This window comes from Ascaphus truei, chromosome 3 (genome assembly GCF_040206685.1).
Source record: "Ascaphus truei isolate aAscTru1 chromosome 3, aAscTru1.hap1, whole genome shotgun sequence".
NCBI classification, from domain to species: Eukaryota; Metazoa; Chordata; class Amphibia; order Anura; family Ascaphidae; genus Ascaphus; species Ascaphus truei.
Window position 1 is genome coordinate 348,878,545 of NC_134485.1, and position 23,567 is coordinate 348,902,111.

The following is a 23,567-nucleotide window of genomic DNA, read 5'->3' on the forward strand; positions in this document are numbered from 1 at the left end:
TATATATATATATATCCATGTAGAGGTATCAGTACCGTGTTAGCCGAGCTTCAATAATCAAAAAAATAAATAGATGATACCGTTCTGTGGCTAACGAAATGCTTTTATTTGTGCGAGCTTTCGAGATACACTGATCTCTTCTTCTTTGTAACATCGCCGGAAGAAGAGATCAGTGTATCTCGAAAGCTCGCACAAATAAAAGCATTTCGTTAGCCACAGAACGGTATCATCTATTTATTTTTTTGATTATATTTAGATATATATATATATATTAGCGCAACTGTAAATATTACTGTATGTTCATTTGGATGTCTTAGACAGGTCTGCAACCCTATCTTTCACCATTGTCACCCAGCATACAGCGCTTCCACTGCAGCAAGGGATTCTGGGAAATGACATGCAAATGAGCACTCAGTGCCACCTTTTGTCTCAAGCTCGTATTACACAAGCCAATCCTCAAGCCAATGCATGCTGTTTTAAACACAGCTTTTAAACAGAGGCTGGGATGAGATGCAAAGCCATTAGACCTACTCACATACATGTTTCAACCTTGATGGGTATCATCAGTGTGAGGCTGGTCTTAATGGCAAAGCAGGTTTGAGACTAGACTAGGTAATCACCACTGTCATTAAGGTTATGGTGGGTAAAAAAAGTGACAAAAACCCTCCACAGTAAAGCATAAAGCAACTGTAAATATTACTGTATGTATATATATATATATGATAAAAACAATAAAAAAATAAACAAAATATCAGTTATACAAAGGTATTTGAATCACATATGTAGATAAAGATGAAAATGAGAAGTTGTAGTTATAGGAAAAAGGACATTATACTAAGACAGGGGCACTCAACACCAGTTCCCAAGGGCCACCAACAGGTCAGTTTTTAAGGCTATCCTGACTTCAGCACAAGTGACTCAATCAGTTGCTCAGTCATTTTCATTGAGCCACTTGGGCTGAAGCAGGAATATCCTGAATATCTGACCTGTTGGTAGCTCTTGAGAACTGGAGTTGAGCGCCCCTGCACTAAGCAGTGACGAAAATGGGGGTTAATGAGTAAAGTGATGTATAAACTGCATGACAATGTATTAAATCTTTATAACTATATGTAGCGCTACTTCCCCCACCCTATGAGAGATCTGCCTGCTACCCAGTGTGTAGTGTTGCATGATACTTGTTTGGCTTGCAGGAGAGCTGAGGTTCTGCCGATGATGTTGGGGAAACAGGCTTTTGAGATAGATGCTTGGTTCAGTCTCTGGGTGATAACGCTTCAATCCACCGCAGGCTCCAGGATAGCTGAAGGCAGTCCTTACGGTAGAACCAGTCCATACTCCCTCTGATTGACTGCAAACTCAAGCCAGGAGTATATTGAAACAGGAGCATCTTTATATAGCATCCACTGCATACTGCATGTTAATACAGTAAATACCGCCTTCTCTCTCTGGTCCCAGACCTCTGGATGGTCCCTGTATCAGAGGTAGAATCGAGGCCTTATCCTCATACTGTGCTTTATCACAGTCCCCTTATGGGACTGATCATACAGTCTCACCCCGAAGGGCGAGACACCCTCACTCCTCAGAGTCAGAGCTCAACTCCTAAACTTAGGGCTGCTTCTTCCCTAGTACAGAGGGGGAGGGTACAAGGTCTGAGCCCAGGATTGGACAGCACACAGACCCTGTGCCGCCTCCACCCCTGTCACTCAGGGAAGCTGCTTGGGGTGGGGGCGGCAAACCCAAGATTGTGCCTAACACTGCCTGCATCAACCAGGACTTATGTGCTAGGCTGCGCTTATAGTGCTGGCAACGGGGCAGCGACAGTGACTGATAGTCGAGACTGATTTGGCATAATTCCGTAATTGGTTTGTGAGTATGGCAAGCATATTTGATACTTAACTCTGCATTTGTAACATTATATATATATATATATATATATATATATATATATATATATATATATACACACACACACACACACACACACACACACATATATATATATATATATATGTGTGTGTGTGTGTGTGTGTGTGTGTGTGTGTGTGTGTGTGTGTGTGTATATATATATATATATATATATATATATATATATATATATATATATATATGGATTTATTATCATTATTTTTTTCTGCTGTATACAATAAAAATATAGTTATCATTTTATACAACTCTGAGTATGCCTTTTCTATATGATGTTCTTGCTATACCCTGCAATAAGGGAGGGAGGCTGTTACTACAAATATAATATCACGATTTATGCTCTTTATTTAGGGGAAGGATATAATTTATCGTGAGGCATTATTTGAGAGGAAAAGTGTGACCCCCGCAACATTTGGCGCCCAACGTGTATTTATGCTCTTGAGTTTTATAAACAGTAAAAATGTATTATATGTTACCTATCTAATCTTAAAAGTACACATGTATTTATTTCCTCTTTATAATAGAGAAGGTACAAATTTCAAAGATATATCATGGCTGGCAGGAATTTTGCAAACGCTGCAAACCTTGCAAATTTAATGATAGCTCAGTTCCAGAGAGGACTGATTACAGATGAAATAATTGCATTAGAAATTCAATTTGGTCCATGGGGTACTGGTGCTAGATATTCATACATCAATATATATACAACTGATGATCTACACACTTACACATATGTTCAGTTGTGTGAAAAAGAAAGTACACCCTCTTTGAATTCTATGGTTTTACACATCAGGACATAATAACAATCATCTGTTCCTTAGCAGGTCTTAAAATTAGGTAAATACAACCTCAGATGAACAACAACACATGACATATTACACAAAGTCATGATTTATTTAAAAAATAAATCATGACACGGTGTAATATGTCATGTGTTGTTCATCTGAGATTGTATTTACCTAATTGTAAGACCTGCTAAGGAACAGATGATTGTTATTATGTCCTGATGTATAAAACCATAGAATTCAAAGAGGGTGTACTTTCTTTTTCACACAACTGTACATCAAGCATACAGTACAATCAACCAACACAAACAATAATTAATTTGACCTATGATGAGGCAATTGTAATTTTGGGAGCGGTACCTGAAATTGCTCCAGGCATACACAGGAATGGCCCCATAAAGTCCGGTGTACGATGGGGATCACATTTATATACACCAGCTACATTAATTGACCTGAACCTAGTTGCACAAACTGCACAGGCAGAGCGTATTAATGCTGTAGCAGAACTTACATTGATGCGAGATATCATAAATGTTCTATTGGGAGCACGAGAAGCTCAAGCATTAATTCCCATGCCAGCTCATGCTCCGGTAGGTATTCCAATGTCAAATACAGTATCAAGGCGACAATTGACCACATACCTTCTGATCCAAAAGATATTGCTTTTTGGCTTAATGAGAGAACGCATTCTTTAGATGGTGTTTATCCTACACCGACACCTGTACAAAAACTTGCTTTGGTAAATGCTTTGCTACCCGCGGGTTTGTCAATCACTTTAGCTGAAGCTAGAGACTGGGATACAGTCAACAGTAATGTGTATGAAAAAACTCACGGGAAAGTTACTATTTCTTCACTAGCAGAGAAACTAGGATATGTGAATAAAACTAGTGGAATAGTAGCTGCCTACATTTTAGGGCTACGTTTTACACAAGGCAATCATGACATTGAGTGGCGTTGTATGAAACCTTTCGTTAAAGGACAGGGTCTTCTTTTAGATCTTGAAAGACAGATACAGGGTCTGCCAGCTGCACAAAGGGGAAGAGAGGGTTCTTGGAATATTAAAAACTACGTATACTCTCGTAGATAAAACGCTTACAGGAGAGAACGCAGGAACACCAGAACCAGCCATGGCTACATATATAATTATTTGAATTGAGTGAAATGTTTAAATGTTAAGCTGAATATGCTTCCATTCAGGTGGTTGTTATGTATTTGATGCAAGTTTTACACAGCTGTATTGACGCACAGGCAGACTGAAGCTTGAGGAAGGAGGGATGGAAAATAATGAAGCGAGAAGGGGATTACACTTTTAGATAGAAACAGTTTTGATTCAGCCACAGTTAAGCTGGTTTAACAACATTATCAGGAGTTCCCTTATAACGGATACTATTGGCAACATCACTTTGTTTCTTTATAACAAATATTTGTATTGGTTTTCAGGAGAGTTACAACAGAGGTTTACAGAAAGTTACCTCGGGAATTAAGATTACCCGGCATAATATGTACCCAGTTAAACAACATGTCTTTAAGGGCCTATACCTGGATCGCAGCTATACGACATCCACCGTAGGAACCTCCATAACTCCTTGGAGAAGATAGGAAAAGAAAGAAAAGGAGGGAGGAGGAGAGAGGGAGGGAAAGAGAGGGAACAGGGGCTGGGGGGCGGTGCAGGGAGCCGGGAGCTCTAGCGAGGGGAGCCTTTCAAACGATGGGAGCACAAGGCCTCTCCTAGTTCCAGTTTTTGGACTGTTTTAATTGTAGGGCCAACAAATAAAGAAAAAAAAGAAGTAGGAAGCGCAGTCAAGAACAGGGTAGTGGTAAACTAATCTCCTTTAATCTTAATATACATAAAAAACATATATGTCCCAGAGGTAATCTTGGTGGGACAAAGCAAGCATAAAAATCAAATATAACAATAGATGGTGTTTAAAAAAAAAAAAAAAAGTTCGTGCAGATGAAGCTTCCTTGCATATGTATTCAATGGGTCTCCAAGTGTTAATAAGGGAAAAATCCCTGTGAAAAGTCTGAGTCTTGTGGGCTGTGCACTGCCCGGGTATATTTAGGTGTAGAGGGGTACCCCAGAGTAGAGTCAATGCTCTATGTGCTCACCTTGAATTCACTCCTGGTACGTGGGGGTCCTGTAGTTTTAGTCAGCCCCAAAATCTCATCCGGTGCACGCTATGCAGGTGCTGATGAGACCTGGATTGTCTCTTGGTCCGTGGGACTGCTACAGCTTCAATCAACCCCAAAGGCTCCTCCGTTCCACGCCGCAGCGATGTTCGATAGCCCACAATGACACACGACCCTCCGGGTGTCCGGGTCTGATGTCACTTCCAGTTGTGACGTACAGACCCTTCCCGGTAGTAACTGGGCTGCGTGTGTAGGCTCTCCTCCTCCTGGTGGTTGCCAACGCTCAGGCAAGGCAAACTTGGTCACGCGATGACGGCTTGAGCCCAATGTGAGATGCTCCTTGCTCCGCTCCTCTGCACAGAATGCTTAAGCCTATAGGGAACCATGTTAAAAATGGTTATTGAGGCAAAAAGTGACACTGTGTGCTCATTTGCATGTCATTTCCCAGAATCCCTTGCTGCAGTGGAAGTGCTGTATGCTGGGTGATAATGGGGAAAGGCGGGGTTGCAGACCTGCCTAAGACATGCAGATGAGCATACAGCTATATTTGCATATATATATATATATATATATATATATATATATATATATATATACCATACAATACCGGTTGAAGCACGACATCAAGGGACCGCACACAGGTAAGTTGATTACAAATTCTTTGTATTGAAAAAGAGACACAAAAAATCGTTATATTTGCATATTTGCTTTCCTGTGGAGGGTTTTTGTCACTTTTTTTACTCACCATAACTTAACTCAGTATTATGTTATATATATATATATATATATATACTAGCTGAGAGACCCGGCGTTGCCCGGGATGTAATGTTCCCGCTCCTCTCTGTCTCCTCTCTCCTCCCCCCTCTCTCTGTTTGTCCCCCATTCACATCAATCCAGTCCCCCCCTCCCTCCTTTACAGCTCTGTTTGTCCCCCTTTACAGCTTCATGCAGTGTGTGCGTCAGTCATTGTGTGTGCGTCAGTCAGTCAGTGTGTGTGTGTGCGCGTGCGTCAGTGAGTCTGACGCAGAAACACAAACACACACACAGACTGAGTGACGCACACACACACACACACTGTCAGTGTGTGCGTGCGTGTGTGCCTCAGTCAGTGTGTGTGTGCGCCAGTCAGTGTGTGTGCGCCAGTCAGTGTGTGTGTGTGTGTGTGCGCCAGTCAGTGTGTGTGTGCGGCAGTCAGTGTGTGTGTGTGCGGCAGTCAGTGTGTGTGTGTGCGCCAGTCAGTGTGTGTGTGCGCGCCAGTCAGTGTGTCTGTGCGTGCGTCAGTCAGTGTGTGTGTGTGTGTGCGTCAGTGTGTGTGTGCGTGCGTCAGTCAGGGTGTGTGTGCGTGCGTCAGTCAGGGTGTGTGTGTCCGTGCGTCAGTCAGGGTGTGTGTGTGTGTGCGTCAGTGTGTGTGTGCGTGCGTCAGTCAGGGTGTGTGTGTGCGTGCGTCAGTCAGGGTGTGTGTGTCCGTGCGTCAGTCAGGGTGTGTGTGCATCAGTCAGGGTGTGTGTGTGCGTGCATCAGTCAGGGTGTGTGTGCGCGTGCGTCAGTCAGGGTGTGTGTGCGCGTGCGTCAGTCAGGGTGTGTGTGTGTGCGTGCGTCAGTCAGGGTGTGTGTGTGCGTCAGTCAGGGTGTGTGTGCGTGCGTCAGTCAGGGTGTGTGCGCGTGCGTCAGTCAGGGTTTGTGCGCGTGCGTCAGTCAGGGTGTGTGTGCGCATGCGTCAGTCAGGGTGTGTGTGCGCATGCGTCAGTCAGGGTGTGTGTGCGCGTGCGTCAGTCAGGGTGTGTGCGCGTGCGTCAGTCAGGGTGTGTGTGTGCGTGCGTCAGTCAGGGTGTGTGTGAGCGTGCGTCAGTCAGGGTGTGTGTGTGCGTGCGTCAGTCAGGGTGTGTGTGCGTGAGTCAGTCAGGGTGTGTGTGCGTGCGTCAGTCAGGGTGTGTATGCGTGCGTCAGTCAGGGTGTGTGTGCGTGCGTCAGTCAGGGTGTGTGTGCGTGCGTCAGTCAGGGTGTGCGTGTGTGTGCGTCAGTCAGTATGTGTGTCTCAGGTGTGTGCGTTAGTCAGGGTGTGTGTACGCGCATCAGTCAATGTGTGTGCGCGGGCGCCATTCAGTGTGTGTCAGGCAGTCAGTGTGTGTGTGTGCCTCAGTCAGTGTGCGTCAGTCAGTGTTTGCGTGCGGCGGTGAGGGTGTGTGTGTGTGTGCGTCAGTGTGTGTGTGCGTGCGTCAGTCAGGGTGTGTGTGTGCGTGCGTCAGTCAGGGTGTGTGTGTCCGTGCGTCAGTCAGGGTGTGTGTGCATCAGTCAGGGTGTGTGTGTGCGTGCATCAGTCAGGGTGTGTGTGCGCGTGCGTCAGTCAGGGTGTGTGTGCGCGTGCGTCAGTCAGGGTGTGTGTGTGTGCGTGCGTCAGTCAGGGTGTGTGTGTGCGTCAGTCAGGGTGTGTGTGTGCGTGCGTCAGTCAGGGTGTGTGCGCGTGCGTCAGTCAGGGTTTGTGCGCGTGCGTCAGTCAGGGTGTGTGTGCGCATGCGTCAGTCAGGGTGTGTGTGCGCATGCGTCAGTCAGGGTGTGTGTGCGCGTGCGTCAGTCAGGGTGTGTGCGCGTGCGTCAGTCAGGGTGTGTGTGCGCGTGCGTCAGTCAGGGTGTGTGTGAGCGTGCGTCAGTCAGGGTGTGTGTGTGCGTGCGTCAGTCAGGGTGTGTGTGCGTGAGTCAGTCAGGGTGTGTGTGCGTGCGTCAGTCAGGGTGTGTGTGCGTGCGTCAGTCAGGGTGTGTGTGCGTGCGTCAGTCAGGGTGAGCGTGTGTGTGCGTCAGTCAGTATGTGTGTCTCAGGTGTGTGCGTTAGTCAGGGTGTGTGTACGCGCGTCAGTCAATGTGTGTGCGCGGGCGCCATTCAGTGTGTGTCAGGCAGTCAGTGTGTGTGTGTACCTCAGTCAGTGTGCGTCAGTCAGTGTTTGCGTGCGGCGGTGAGTGGGTGAGTGGGTGAGTGGGCGAGTGTCAGTGTGTGACTGTGTGTCAGTCAGTGTGTGACTGTGTGTCAGTCAGTGTGTGTCAGTGTGTGACTGTGTGTCAGTCAGTGTGTGTCAGTCAGTGTGTGTCAGTCAGTGTGTGACTGTGTGTCAGTCAGAGTGTGACTGTGTGTGTGTGTGTCACTGTGTGTGTGTGTGTGTCAGTGTGTGTGTGTACCTCCTTGCGCCAGCGGGGGGGGGGGTTGTGTGTGTGTGTGGGGGGGGTTGTGTGTGTGTGTGGGGGGGTTGTATGTGTGTGGGGGGGTTTTGTGTGGGGGGGGGTGATGCGTGGGGGGGGGTGTGTGGAGTGGGGGGTTGTGTGGAGGGGGGGGTTGTGTGGAGGGGGGGAGGTTACCTCCTTACGCCACCTGGTGCTCCCGGCCGCGGGAGGGGTTGTGTGTGGTGGGGGGGGGAAGGTTACCTCCTTGCGCCCCTGGTGCTCCCGGTTCAGCCGCGGGGGGGGGGGGTTGTGTGTGGTGGGGGGGGGGAGGTTACCTCCTTGCGCCCCCCGTGCTCCCGGCTCGGCCGCGGGGGGGCGTTGTGTGTGTGGGGGGGAGGTTACCTCCTTGCGCCCCCGGTGCTCCCGGCTCGGCCGCTGGGGGGGTTGTGTGTGTGGGGGGGGAGGTTACCTCCTTGCGCCCCCGGTGCTCCCGGCTCCGCCGCGGGGGGGTTAACTGCTTGCTGGCACTCCCGGCGGTAAGATGGGGCCGCGATGAGAAGAGCTGAGTGAGGCGGCGTGTGAGAGGCGGCGGGAGTTTTGCTGGTGGTGTGTGAGAGGTGAGGTGGAGGAGGCTTGGCACCGGGGAGGCTGAGGTTTGCGGTGAGGGGGGGCGGGGGGTTTTCGGTGAGGGGGGGCGGGGAGTTTGCGGTGAGGGGGGGCGGGGGGTTTGCGGTGAGGGGGGGCAGGGGGTTTGCGGTGAGGGGGGGCGGGGGGTTTGCGGTGCGGGGGGTTTGCGGTGAGGGGGGCACACACACACACACACACACACACGACGGGAGTGAGAGGGGGTGGAGAGTGGGACTGGCGCAGATCCGAGGAGAGTGAGTGAGTGTGTGTGTGTGTCTCTCCTTTGGCCCGTCACTCCACCTCAGGCCAATGAGAGGTGTGCAGGGGCGGGCGGGCGGGCCAAGGGAGCAATTTCATTGGCCTGGCCCAAGGTCCAATGGGATTGCCGCTAGGGACACAGGGAGGGACACAGGGAGACACATACAGACATAGAAACATATGACTGTTTGAGAAATATATAGTAGATATGTATATGTATATGTGACAAATGCCCCCTCTTTTGTAGCGCTGATGTCTGTCTGGGTTCTTCCCGACACAGTCTTCTAGGGTTAATTATACAACAAACAGGAACATGCAAAGTATTACGCTGCTTAACTCAGGCTTCTGCCTGCTTTATTTTCATCCAAGTAAGGTACTGCAGCTTTAACAAGTGTAGATTAGAGGTACTCAGATACTTTCATTCAGCAGTTATCATTTCAGTGTTATAGTATTTCCCACACTGTTATTTCAAGTAAAAAGAAACCAAATTATAAACAAAATCCTATCCCTTTCAGGGATCTAACTACACATTAGAATCAGTCTCTCTAACAGCTGCTGGCCAACTAAACTGGTTCCCCAGCTTAAAACAATGCCCTCTCATTTAGAGTCACTTAGATACAGCACAGTCTTTCAGCAACAGCAGTAAACATTTGTTTTTGTCTTATCTGTTCGTGGTGGGAACTCGGTCCCAAGTGTCCATGCAAATCCTCTGGTACTGTGATACTTGGAGGGGCCGTCCACCCCGAAACTGGAAACAGGGAAGCAGCGATACCCCCAGCCTCCAGGCTCTCAGGAGAGAGAGTGAAATGCAAAACCTCTCTGTTCTAAATACCTGTGCATGTGATTAGAAGAGCAGGTGAGGGAGAACTAGAGCCATTGTAATCTGTGGTCTGGATTTTCCATCCAGCTGCCTAAATTAATGGGAAGCTGTGGAACGGATCATTTTTAACTATTCCTGCACTTTCTGACCTAAAATGGGGCAGAAAGCTGCCTAACATCTTTGGACTATGTCACATATCCCACTCCCCAGCTCACATCTACTGGGGTGAGCGGCCATAGACCTCACTGGGGTGAGCGTCCTACCTGAAATACTTGTGCTAACTCCTCAGTACAACATTAAGTATTCACATGACATGAATATGAACTTCATTATATATTTACCAACCGAAAAGGGCATTTTTTTTTTTTTTTGAAAGCTACCACTTTTTTTATTTTTTTATATAAACTACAGCCTTGTAATCTTAAGGGCCATCAACCCTGTATATTAATTTGTAGTTTAGCTACATTTTCAACACAGAGAACCAATATAACATTGTAATATTGACAAAATGCTTATTCTAGAGGCCTCATATACCTTAACTACAATAGCTTATTTGCATAGTTAAGTGTCCGTGACATAGTCCACACGTGTAATAACAAAAAAATATCGGTCAATTCCCCAAACACATTTTTTTCTTTTCTTCTTTGACTTATAGTCCATTACATTCCCTGACTTTATTTCATAGGCCGCTGCAACCTGCAAATGACTGGACTGTTTCTTTAGCTTCTGATGGAACTCTGGGGCCGGATAGTCTTTGACTTTATATTGTGGCCCAGGGTGGCGAGATCCGGAAAAATTCAAGGCCAGCGTTGACCTTCGTCGCTTTTGCTTTGCAACCTTTGAACCTTTATGGTACTTCTTACTGCCATGTATTTTCTCACGACCATCACTCTCAGAGATTTGGGATTTCCCCTCTGGGGCAATTATATGGTACTTAGAAGATGAAGCACTGATTACCTTGATGGGGCTCTCACTAACTCTGGCTGTACCCTGTGGCATTTTACCTTTGCAGCCGGCAGGCATGTAGTCTTGGGCCTCTCTTTCCTGAGGCCTACATTTATTCAGGCGAAAGTACCGCTGGATAACCAGTGACACCTTTCTCAGGGTTTGATAGCGAATCCTGTTCTGTGTCATCCTAGTCAGAGACTGGATTTTTATAGTTGCTCCTTTCATAATGAGGAACCTGTTTCGTACCATGCGGGCACGGTAGAATGATTGAAGAACACAGGCTGCTTTATTCCGGCGATTAAACTGACGAATTTTCATCCCTCTGTAGGCAGCCTGTAGGATGATAGTTGCGGCGCGTTTACGCCGATAATTTTCTCTTTCCCTTCTTCCTTGGATAAGAGCTTTGCAGTGCTTCTGAATTATTCTAATGCTTTTCTCCTTTTTCAAAACGTTAAGTTCCTCCACGAGAGAATTCTGTTTTGTGCATACATGTCACAATTCTGTTCTCAGAGCGTCCATTTCTTCCTGGTGCTGGCTCTGAGTGTGCATCGATGCATTCTGTAGTGCTTCCTGCACTTCTAATTTTTCCTGAGTCAACTGTTTTTTTACTTTTTCTGCTTGGACAGTCAAATCTGAATTTTCCAATTTCAGACTCTCATTTTCTTGCTTTACAGTCTCTAACTCACTTAGGGCAATCTCATGGGTTTGCTTCAACATTCCCAGCTCTGTGTTCAGACCGTGGCCCTCCAGGCGTGAGTTTTGCACCTCTGTGCTGAGTGCGTGAACCTCTTGTAGAGCTTTCCCGTATTTCTGTTTTAGGATAGTAATTACGGTGTTGGCCTTTTCCAGACTAGTCGTCACCTCTTCCAGCTCACTCCGTAAGAGAGACTCTGTTTTCTTCAAAGCCTCGTGCTCTTGTAAAGCTGGGAGTATACACCTCTGTAACTCTGCGTTCGCTTCTTGCACCTTCTTATATCATTCTCGCTCCTTCCCCAAATCCTGCCACAGGACTTCATAATCATGGCGGGCAGCTTGGAGTGCAGAAACCAAAGCCTCTTTATCCTGGTTCAAGGATTCAGCTTCCCTTTGCTCCTCCTTTTCCTTTGCCACTGTTCCCGTGACAATTCTGCCGGTCCCTCTGGTCTGCAGCACATCTCGGCGCCTTTCTGACTCATGTCCTGACAGCGCAGGTTCAAGTGGCTCGGTCACTTCCCCTGTGACTTGAGAAACAGTTTTCTTTTTCTTCTTCTTTATTTTTGCTTTATTAGCTCCAGAGATATCAGTGGTACTGGGCACACACTCACTGGTATCAGCTTCCACATCTTGCTTGCACTCACAGGGTGTTGCTTGCTTTTGCAGCTGTTTGTCTTTGAAAATTTTGGGGCAACAATCTTCCATGTGACCCACTTCACGACAGGCCCAGCACACCAAATTCACCTGTAGGTACGGCTCTCCTCCAGGGGCCACACACGAATCGTCGTCATCATCATCGTATGGCCTGAAGGGACACTGTTTTGCATGATTATGTACATTACAAAACAAACATTTCACGTCGGCCATTTTAGAAACCCGGCAGGGACAATTTGCTAGCTGCAATTTCACTCACTTCAGCAACTTACATACAGCACTTGTTAGCTGCAAATTCACTCACTTCAGCAAAAGGCATTAGCTTTACAAACAGCACTTGCTAGATGCAAAATTTTTTTTTTTCTTCAGCAAAACATTTTGGTTTTCTGTTTGGGTTCAGGGTGCTATTGCATCCACACTTCGCACATTCTCTGTGTATGCTAGAAGCACAACTGATATACACAGTGGGACAGACTTCACTCATAGCATCTGTATTTTACTTCAGCTGGGTGGCCATTTTAAACCCCCACATTTATTTGCAAACCCACAGACTTTAGTGTCGACCCGCATTCTCCACCATATGTGACAAACGCCCCCTCTTTTGTAGCGCTGACGTCTGTCTGTGTTCTTCTCGACACAGTCTTCTAGGGTTAATTATACAACAAACAGGAACATGCAAAGTATTACGTTGCTTAACTCAGGCTTCTGCCTGCTTTATTTTCATCCAAGTAAGGTACTGCAGCTTTAACAAGTGTAGATTAGAGGTACTCAGATACTTTCATTCAGCAGTTCTCATTTCAGTGTTATAGTATTTCCCACACTGTTATTTCAAGTAAAAAGAAACCAAATTATAAACAAAATCCTATCCCTTTCAGGGATCTAACTACACATTAGAATCAGTCTCTCTAACAGCTGCTGGCCAACTAAACTGGTTCCCCAGCTTAAAACAATGCCCTCTCATTTAGGGTCACTTAGATACAGCACAGTCTTTCAGCAACAGCAGTAAACATTTGTTTTTGTCTTATCTGTTCGTGGTGGGAACTCGGTCCCAAGTGCCATGCAAATCCTCTGGTACTGTGATACTTGGAGGGGCCGTCCACCCCGAAACTGGAAACAGGGGAGCTGCGATACCCCCAATTTCCAGGCTCTAAGGAGAGAGAGTGAAATGCAAAACCTCTCTGTTCTAAATACCTGTGCATGTGATTAGAAGAGCAGGTGAGGGAGAACTAGAACCATTGTAATCTGTGGTCTGGATTTTCCATCCAGCTGCCTGAATTAATGGGAAGCTGTGGAACGGATCATTTTTAACTATTCCTGCACTTTCTGACCTAAAATGGGGCAGAAAGCTGCCTAACATCTTTGGACTATGTCACTATATATATATATATATATATATATATATATATATATATATATAATGTACACTGTACACATTACACAGGTAAGATAAGACTAGCGAGTCCAGAATAGGTGATACAAATTCATCATTTTCACATTGTTTAACACATTTATATATTAACCCTCTTAGTAGCTCAAGTAGCCAGCTAGTTATACTTAACCCATGACTATCTGACCACCTTGGCTACTGAAGGGTTAATATTTGCACACATGGATGGTATGCGTTTTGTGTTTTATTTGTAGGGTTTCTGTTGGCCTCTTTGGTGCCTGAAGGCATTAATTTGCAATGCATTTGTAGCCTCAAACATCACAGGGGTTAAATCATTTGCAGAAATTGGGTTTTGTACGAAATTCTATTTACATAACCGATGGCTGTAAAGTGTTATCTCCCACCCCTCCACATATGCCCAGCTCGCGCTGATTAACACTCATTTCTATGCTTTTTTTTTTTGCATATTTGCATTACTAGCACTATTTAATGCAAACTTCCTGTACACAATTGAGATTAATATAGTTACCAATTTAAAAAATAAATAATTATTAGTGAAGATCATGGTAATCCTAACAAATATAGCCGAAATCCCATTTTTAAATAAAAGTCACATTTCATCATACAGTTGTAAATCAACCTTTAGTAAATCTATCCCAAAGAAGAGTAAAGAAATCAGAGGAGCTGTACATTTACAGCACAATCTATCGCAGTCACCTAATAAAAGGGACATGTTAGGTTTTTTCTATATGTTGCTACACCAACACCTACTGTACAAATGAAAACAATGAACTACGGTATGCTTTATTGTTCCTTTATTTATATGTTCAGTGACTGGTCAGTGAAAACAGAATATATAACACAGGCTATATTCATCCTGTTAGGGATATGTTAAAACACTAAACGGACATCACCAGACACTGAGGATACTGGGTGGCAAACACTCTTAAAAGAATACAGCATTCTGTTTTAAATTCACTGAGCATCATCTGAGTGTAAAATAAATGTTAACCAATAACCTGAGCAGATATGTTCAGTGATTTCTGTTACAGGCGCACACATGTACTGTATGTACTTGTAATTAATCCTTTAAGCATGGCTACTTTTATCTTTTCAGTACAATTATTACACATACTGCTTACAAATGTCTGGTTATCACCAATCATGTTTTCAGTACATGCAGTTACATGTAATATATTAATCATAACATGCACCTGTTAATAAAATAGCCATCAAATATATTCTCCAATGATCCTGTGAAAAGTTGTGGTATAACCCTAAAGGCTTTTTTGTACAACAGATAATTTTAATTAATCAGAAGATCTGATTTATGCAACAATCTGTTAACCTTTTCACAATTAGATGTATGTAAATAGATTCAAAAATTAAAGACTACAAGCAAAGCAATATTTTCCCATAGGTGTGATCAGTTTAGCATATATAAATGATGGGTGACTGCCAGTTATGCCATGCCCAGTATTGCAATAAACTGGTCTTCTGACTCCCAGGCAACCAAACCCATCTCATCAATCATATAAATAGGGAGAGATTTCTTTTCCCAGAACAAAGGGGTTCAGTCTCCTTCTTTGTCTATTCCTTTCACAAGCTTCATTTTATATTCTATCAACTACCATGTCGTTCTCCCAAAGATCTTATAAAGTTGGAAGAAGCAGTGGAGGAGGAGGTGGTGGAAGAAGCAGTGGAGGAGGAGGAGGTGGTGGAGGAGGCATTGGTTTTAGCAGCTGTTCTGTTGGTGGGGGAGGTGGTGGAGGAAGAATCAGTGGGGGCTCTCGATCTGGAGGCACATATGGATCTAGAAGTCTTTTAAGCCTGGGTGGAAATAAGAGAATTTCCATTAGTACAGGCAGTGTTCATGGTGGGGGAGGTGGATATGGTGGAGGAGGTGGAGGAGGTGCTGGTGGAGGCGGAGGAGGATATGGTGCTGGCGGAGGAGGATATGGTGGAGGTGGAGGCGGAGGAGGATATGGTGGAGGTGGATATGGTGGTGGTGGTGGAGGAGGATTGGGTGGAGGAGGAGGATTGGGTGGTGGGTGGGGAGGAGGTGGAGGTGACCCTGGTTTCCCTGTCTGCCCACCTGGTGGAATCCAGCAGGTCACCATCAACCAAAGCCTCCTGACACCACTCAAAGTGGACATAGATCCAAACATCCAAAAAATCAAAACTGAAGAAAGGGGGAAAATTAGAGACCTCAACAACAAATTTGCTTCTTTCATTGACAAGGTAAAGCTGTGTTTTTTTTCACAATAGCCTTTAATGTCAAATTAATTAATGAGAACTTATCTGTTTGTTACTACAACTACAGTATGTCAACGTTTATGAATATTTGTGTTCAGCAGAGATTTTATTTTAAGTTCGATGTTTAATTGTTGTATACAGGAAATCTGGGCTATAATTTAGGGTCCAGTTTAACAATGCATAGCAACTCCCTGCTGTAAAACAGAGTTAAAAATACTTAATTAACCTTTCCATAGTCCAGAACTGCTTTGCACTGTGATTTTGCCGCCATCTTTTACTAAGCCATTTTGATTGTAATGCTGTTTTCTAGATCGCTAAACCCTTTGACTTTTGGTTTGTAGGTCAGATTCCTGGAGCAGCAGAATCAGGTGCTAGAGACAAAGTGGCATCTCTTGCAGGAACAGGGTCAAACAGGTGGCTCTAAAAAACCCAATCTAGACCCCATTTTTGAGGCGTATATCAGCAACCTCAATAAGCAGCTGGATGGTCTAACAAATGAGAAGGGCCGTCTGGACACCGAACTAAAGAGCATGCAAGTGCTTGTAGAGGACTACAAGAAAAAGTATGTCTGTATTCTGTTGTTACAAGTGTGTTTCACATGAAGTGTTTTCTACTTATGGGAAGTGTTTGTGTTGGCGTTAGATTAGCATTTTTTTATTTTCAGGATTAAACGTACTGAAAAATGTTTGCTTTCTGGTGCAACATGATTGTTAAAACATACAGTACCAGGCAGATAAAACCATGATTTGTATATTTGTGCATGTAAACAATTGTTTACAATTGTTGGTCGTTTAAATCTTTTGCAACCTATAACAAAACCTGCTGTGCCATTTAGAAGGAAGGGTGTGGCAGCATTGTAAATACATTGTTTCTTTTTCTCTTAACAGATATGAAGATGAAATTAAAACGCGTACAGCAGCAGAGAATGAATTTGTTCTGCTCAAGAAGGTAAGTTACACATAGTAATAATAATAATAATAATAATAGCATGTTCTTGTATAGCGCTGCTAGTTTTATGTAGTGCTTTACAGAGACATTTTGCAGGCACAGGTCCCTGCCCTTGTAAACTCCTTACAATCTATGTTTTTGGTGCTTGAGGCACAGGAAGTTAAAGTGACTTGCCCAAGGTCACAGGGATACAGGGAATTGAACCTGCTTCAAACTCAGTGCTGAGCCAGTGTCTATACTCACTGAGCCACTCATTCTCCACATTCAAAAGAATAGAAAGATCACCTACAAAATGATAGACCACCTACAAAACAATAGACTAAAATCGATATGTCCATAATTTACAATATACTCTTTCTAATCAAGTGTTGTAGAGGAATCTCACTCAACCTAAATATTAGTAATTGTAATGGAGGTGGGTGCTACCTGGGAGATAATTGAGAACAATTGAAATGTACAAAACACATAAACAGAGATAGATCCTATACCTGTATGGTGTGCACACCACTCTTTAGTAACTGTTTGAATTTAGATTAGTAGAAAACAAGACTTAGCCTTTATTGTATCAGAGTACCATGATAAGTGTGTACCATACAATAGAGTAGGTATTCAACCAACCTATTAAGTTTGCAACAAATGAAATTGTATGTTAAAGTGCTAGTATAATACAGTGACAAAAAAAAGTTAAAATAATGATAACAGTTCACCCCAGGCGTAAGTCTGTCTGTACTGCTGTATTTAATTAATCTGCAGGACATTGCATATGTAAATTGTCATGACCAAAAATTATATTAACCATCTTTGTTTGCTGGTATGCGCATGTTTTTAAAGCTGAAACTACACAAGCAAAATGGGGTGGTTTCATTTAATTTTCGGTCACCACAATTGACATATGCAATGTTCTGCTGATTAATTAATACTAGCAACACAGACAGACTTACCCCTGGGGTGAACTGTTAGCATTATTTTTCATTTTCTTGTCACTGCACTGTATTATACTAGCACTTTAATTTACAAGTTCCTATGTTGCAAACGTATTAGGTTGGTTGAATACCTACTCTGTTTTATGGCGCACACTTAGATTGGTACTCTTACAAGAAAGGCTAAGTATTATTTTTTTACTAAAGCCTAAAGTCAAACACTTACTGATCAGTGGTGTTCACCACAGACAGGATTTCTCTCCCTGTGTATCTCTTTGGTACACGTCCAATGTTTCTAATCATGGTGCAATTAGTAATGGGCAAAGTTTTCACAGAAATTAAAATCCAAATCCGCAAACTGATTTATTATGTGAGGAAGATATAAATAGGGTGCAGCCTCAAGTCTAAACCATTGTTTTTAGGCAGGGGTTGGCAGTGGGTTGGTTAGTGCTGCTGCTGTAGAACTATACGTCAAACATTCATACATTATTTACTTAATAGAACTTGAACCTTAACTATTAATTCTGTGGTCACCCCTGTCTGTGCGTGTCCAGTCCTTGGTCTGGTGCCAGGCCACAGTTGCCTGGGCTCTTCACCTGTACTATCTTTGTGTCTATTATATAAAGTATATTGCAATAAATCAATAATATATGTGTGTAATGTATATATGGATACGCGTGGATTCACATTTTTTTAAATCCATGGAACGGATTACTATTAAATCAGCGTGAATGAAATCCGATGGCGGATTCAAAAGAATCCACATGGATTTAAGAATGCCCAATCCACCTGCAAATTTCCTTGTGTGGATCGGATTATACCCAAAAATCTGTTGATTGGATATTGGCAGATTCACCCTTCTCTTCTACAATAAATGGATTCTGTACAGTGTGATACACTTGCTGAAATTAGCTTTTAATTAGGAAGATTCCCATCAAATAAATTGAAGGCTGAACAATAGATAATAACAAAGATTGCAGTTTTGTGATAAGTGCACATTATTTTAGAGCTGATCTCTCTGTCTCTTGCGAGAGACAATGTTGTTATATAAGTGTATGAAAGGACTATTGTTCTTTTTGCAGGATGTGGATGTTGCATACATGAACAAGGTGGAGCTGGAGGCCAAAGTTTATTCTCTGACAGATGAGATCAACTTCTTGAGAGCTCTCTATGATGCAGTAAGGATTCCTCCTCCTTTTTCTAATCAGTGAGAAGAACGTACAGTAAAGTATTTTTGTTAAACAGGAAGTATACAATAGTTCATGTTCTCCCAACTATCTGTTTAGAGGCCCGGATAATACCACCAGGAAGCAACATGCACAGTTATACATTATAATTATTAATTTTTATGATCTTTTTTGCACAAAAATCTCCTAAGGAACAAAAATTGATATTGTATTAAAAATAAAGCCAAAATAAACAAATGAATTCACCCTAGCCAGGATATAAACAATATCATTGTTGTTGTGATATAATCTCCAAGGGAGTAAGATATATAGCAGAAAAACAACAATGTATTAACTATTAACTATTTGCCAATATTCAGGCTTTGATAATGCAGTGCACATATTGTGCTGGTCCTGCATTTTAACAGTAATGCACCAGAAGCCTATATGAGTTTAACTCAAACAATGTTACTTTCTTGCCCCCTGAGCAAGTTCTACATTTTTTTTATAATGTTAAAAACATGATTTTCTTAGTCTCTAGTTTCTGAGGTTACCATGGTAACACATAGGTGGCAATTAGCTTCATTTTAACCTCCCAGGCACTAAGGCCCAGGTCCACAAAATGCTGCTGAGCTTTAGCCCACTTTTACTCCCATTCATACCTCGTATCTCCTGAATGAAGCATCAGATATTAAACATTAAAAAAAGCTTTGGAAAAGGCAATAACAGATTTATTCAACCAAGTAAAAACAATGTGATCTGTGGGAACTGCTGCTTTAAAGCCCAGAAACTCAGCTCACCTCAGCTGTATTTTTCCAACTACTCTGATTCATTTTCTTAATCCTTTACCAACAGAAAAATCATTCAGAATAGTTTTATATTATGAAATAATGACACATTGAAGTACTCTGAATGTTTGCAAATGGAGCAGATAATATCTGAAACCAGCTACCACAGTTGATATAATTTGCTTTTCATTCAATCCCACCTCTTGATACTGAGTTATTACATTGTATTGGTGTACAAGATTTTGTCAGTTCCATGATAATATGAGATGTGAGTTATACTTTACTTTGGTTTGCAGGAACTCTCTCAGGTACAAGTGCAAAGCTCAGATACCTCTGTCGTTCTGTCGATGGACAACAACCGTGACTTGAACCTGGAAGACATCATACGTGATGTTAAATATCAATATGAACAGATTGCAGCCAGAAGCAAAGCAGAAGCTGAAGCAGCATATGACCATAAGGTGAGCACCAGGGCTTAAAGCAGCTACTACTATTATGCTCTCTTAATTAAAACAGAAAGTTTTGTAATTAGACCACACCCATGATTCTTTATAGATATATTGCTAATGCAAGTTCAGACACGGAAATTGTCTAATGGAATATTTTATGAAATCCTTGTATTCTATATTCTGTATTCTATATTCTGTATTCTATATTGAACATTATGTTCAATCAAGAGGCTGGAATCATACAGATGTGCTAACTCACTGTCATTTCTATTAATTTTGGATTGTGTCTGTTTATAAAGAACATTTGTCTTATGTTCAAGGGATTTGCATCTATTTTAGTAAATGTACCACATTTTTCACCATTTCCTCAACATTTGAGCTAAATCTGCTTCTTGAAAAGATACTAAACTGAAAATTAGTGAAATTGTATCTAAATAATAAATAATAATATCTAAATATCTAAATAATAATAATAAATAAATATCTAAATAATCCTGACTTCCCTTTAAACCCCCAATGTTTTGCTGGATACATAATTACTTCCTGATGTTTACATCTCTCCGTCTGTATGATACAAATGTATTTGTTACTGATGTTGGATGTTTTTCTGCACACCAGTACAAGCAGCTAGAGCAGACGGCTGGAAAGCACGGTGACAGTCTGAAAAATACAAAGAGTGAGATTTCAGAGTTGAACCGAATGATCCAGAGGCTGAAGTCTGAGATCGAGAACGTGAAGAAGCAGGTACAGTACAGTAGCTCTCAGCTTCATGGCATTGTGTTAGCAGGGACTTCTTTCATTTTATTTCAGTAGTAAAATTGTGTTATTTTACCATAGACAATGTTTGGCTAATTTGAGCACAACTGCCAGATGTTTATAACATGTGCTCTTGTTTAATGAGAATATGGACTTTAATGTGAGATTTTGAAGCTTTTCTTAAACACTCCCTGTCTGAATTAAAATGCTCATCCCTCCTGGGAATAAAAGCTGTCACTTTGTCTGAACTATACAGTTTCAGCTATCAGATGCAGGGCTGCCGACAGGGGGTGATATCAGGGACAGGTGACTGGGCCCGGTGGCTGTGGGTGGCCAGGCCGGTGCTTAAAGTTGTGACCTGACCTCTGGCCGGGCCCAGCTGTCGGTCCTCTCACCAGCTGCGGGCCTCCCTCACTCTGTCAAACGCATAGCTTGTGATGGTGTCATGCACTGGGCCTCTCTGACATCAACGTACACAAAATTCACATGCAAACAACGCCAAACGTTTAATTTGCTGAATCTGGGAGGACCCGACAGTGTGACAGTCCATGCTGCCATTCCTGATAAAATCAAATCTACCCATCAAATATATCTTTTATTTCAGATTGTCAAACTGCAGGCTTCAATTGCTGAGGCTGAGAAGCGTGGTGAGGCTGCTTTGACTGATGCTAAGGCAAAGCTGAGTGAACTTGAAGCAGCTCTGAAGAAGGCCAAAGAGGATTTGGCTCGTCAGCTGCGTGATTACCAGGAGCTCATGAATGTTAAGCTGGCTCTTGATATTGAAATTGCCACCTACAGAGCCCTGCTGGAAGGAGAAGAGTGCAGGTCAGTTCGATAGGATCTGTGCGAGGAAACTAAGAAAATGTACTTCGTATCAGAAAGAGCTTTTATAATTTATAGGGCTCCAGATAGTAACAAAGTAATTTTCCCTTTGATACACGTGTTGTTTAAAGCTAACCTCACTATGAAAGTTTGAATTTGCATTGATGTTGACCTAATATTATCTGATTGAAAGCAATATCATTTAGTGAACTTACTCCACTATCTCTGCATAGCACCTGAAATACTTACAGTACTTGTAATCAGAGTTGATATATTGTGAAAAGAAAGTATCTTAGGAGAGAAAGTTATACATTGAGTGAGATATGATAGCGGTCCTCTTTATACAATGTCTCCATAATAAATGACTGACATTGCTTTTCTTGCCTTTCTAGAATTTCTGGACAGATTACCAACAGCGTGAGCATCTGTAAGTGCATTTTTATATATAATATATATTTATGTATATTTAATGATTGTAAATGTATTTGCATATTTGATCTTATTTATGAGAACATTGACTTTTTGTTATTTCAGCTGTGCTCAGCAGTGGTTCCTCAAGTGGAGGATATATCTCTGGTGGTGGTGGTGGAGGAGGAGGAGGTGGTGGATATGGCTCTGGAGGAGGTGGTGGAGGAGGTTATGGGTCTGGTGGAGGAGGCTATGGGTCTGGTGGAGGAGGAGGCGGTGGAGACGGATATGGCTCTGGAGGAGGTGGATACAGCTCTGGAGGAGGTGGATACAGCTCTGGTGGAGGTGGATACAACTCTGGAGGAGGAGGTGGATACAGCTCTGGAGGAGGTGGATATGGATCCAGTGGAGGTGGTGGGATCCAATATGGAGCTTCACAGGGAAGTAGCAGTGGAAGTAGACGCTCGGTGGCAGTTGCATCAACAACATCCAAAACGACGAATACCTACTAAAAAATGTCCTACCTGCAGTAGCCAGTCTTCAAAGTCAAACCTCACTATCATCATAGCTCTTTCCCTCAGATCACTGTATCATAGCTCTTTCCCTGTCCTTAACCCACAGGTGCTACTTCGGTGATAGGGTACACTTGCGTATAATGCAGTACTTCCCAATACTACCAAGTTACTCTGTCTTTTTATTAACTACACTTTGGATTAAAACACATAGCTCAGAGGGTAGCAGGATCTAATAATACCCGATATTCAATCTATGAAACACCTCTTCATTGTGTGGGGAGCAAAGTCATACTATGGGCCAAACAGATTGATAGCACATCAAGAACCAATATCATTTAGACAAGTTATTGTGCCTAAAGTATTGTGGCATTTTTTATGATTATAATAGATATCATGTGTATCCTAGCTATATATTAGAAGGAAACTAATCAAAACCTCTGAGATGGGCCATGACTGCAGCTAGTCCTGTAGGTTCCTGCTTGTCTTTTTTTCTGAAAGTATTGGAAGGGGGGATACTGGGTGTTCTGTATATACAATCCTCTTATGGCATTGCTGCATCCTCCAACTCCAAGCTACAATTTCTTGACTTTTCTGTATATCTTCAATAAACGGCATGTGAATCTCAAGTACGGTTGCAATATTTTTTCTAGCACAGTTTTAAATGGATTGTTTGACATTGCCATGAATAATATGAAATCTGATAAAACATGAGTGTATTGTAGCTCTGCACACTGTATACTACATACAAGACAGAAAGGAGAATTAAGGGGAAATTGCAGAGGGTTAGGTTTATCATTGTAATTATCTTCCTTTAAGCACATTTTAATATTCTTGTACAGTAGTAAAATTACCACTTTGTTTTGTCCTGCGGAAAATGAATTAATTTTGTCTTTCAGCTGTAACAGCATAATTATCTTCTCTGGCATTGTATTACTGTACCTTCCAAACTTAACTTTATGTCTAATGAGGATGATGCCCTAAATATTTCTCAAGGGGTAGAAAGGAGACACTCAGACATAGAAGGCCCAGAAACAGTTTTATCACATAAAGTCTATAGATGTAACCAACGTTACAGCCCATGTTGTAAAAAATACCTTTTTAATGATGAGTCCTTTCATGCGTACCAGTATTTATTTCAATGGTGCCACATCAAATCTCACATGAAAG

General features: G+C 42.9%; 1 protein-coding gene across 1 annotated transcript; it reads left to right on the plus strand.

Moving 5' to 3' along the window:
• Window positions 1-14,926: 14,926 nt before the first annotated feature.
• Window positions 14,927-23,026, plus strand: LOC142490052 (keratin, type II cytoskeletal 6A-like). Its single transcript, XM_075591845.1, has 9 exons — window positions 14,927-15,613; window positions 15,970-16,190; window positions 16,516-16,576; window positions 18,579-18,674; window positions 19,747-19,911; window positions 20,518-20,643; window positions 21,260-21,480; window positions 21,870-21,904; window positions 22,012-23,026. The coding sequence occupies exons 1-9, from the start codon at window positions 15,005-15,007 to the stop codon at window positions 22,395-22,397; spliced, it is 1,920 nt and encodes a 639-aa protein (XP_075447960.1). The 5' UTR covers window positions 14,927-15,004; the 3' UTR covers window positions 22,398-23,026.
• Window positions 23,027-23,567: the final 541 nt, after the last annotated feature.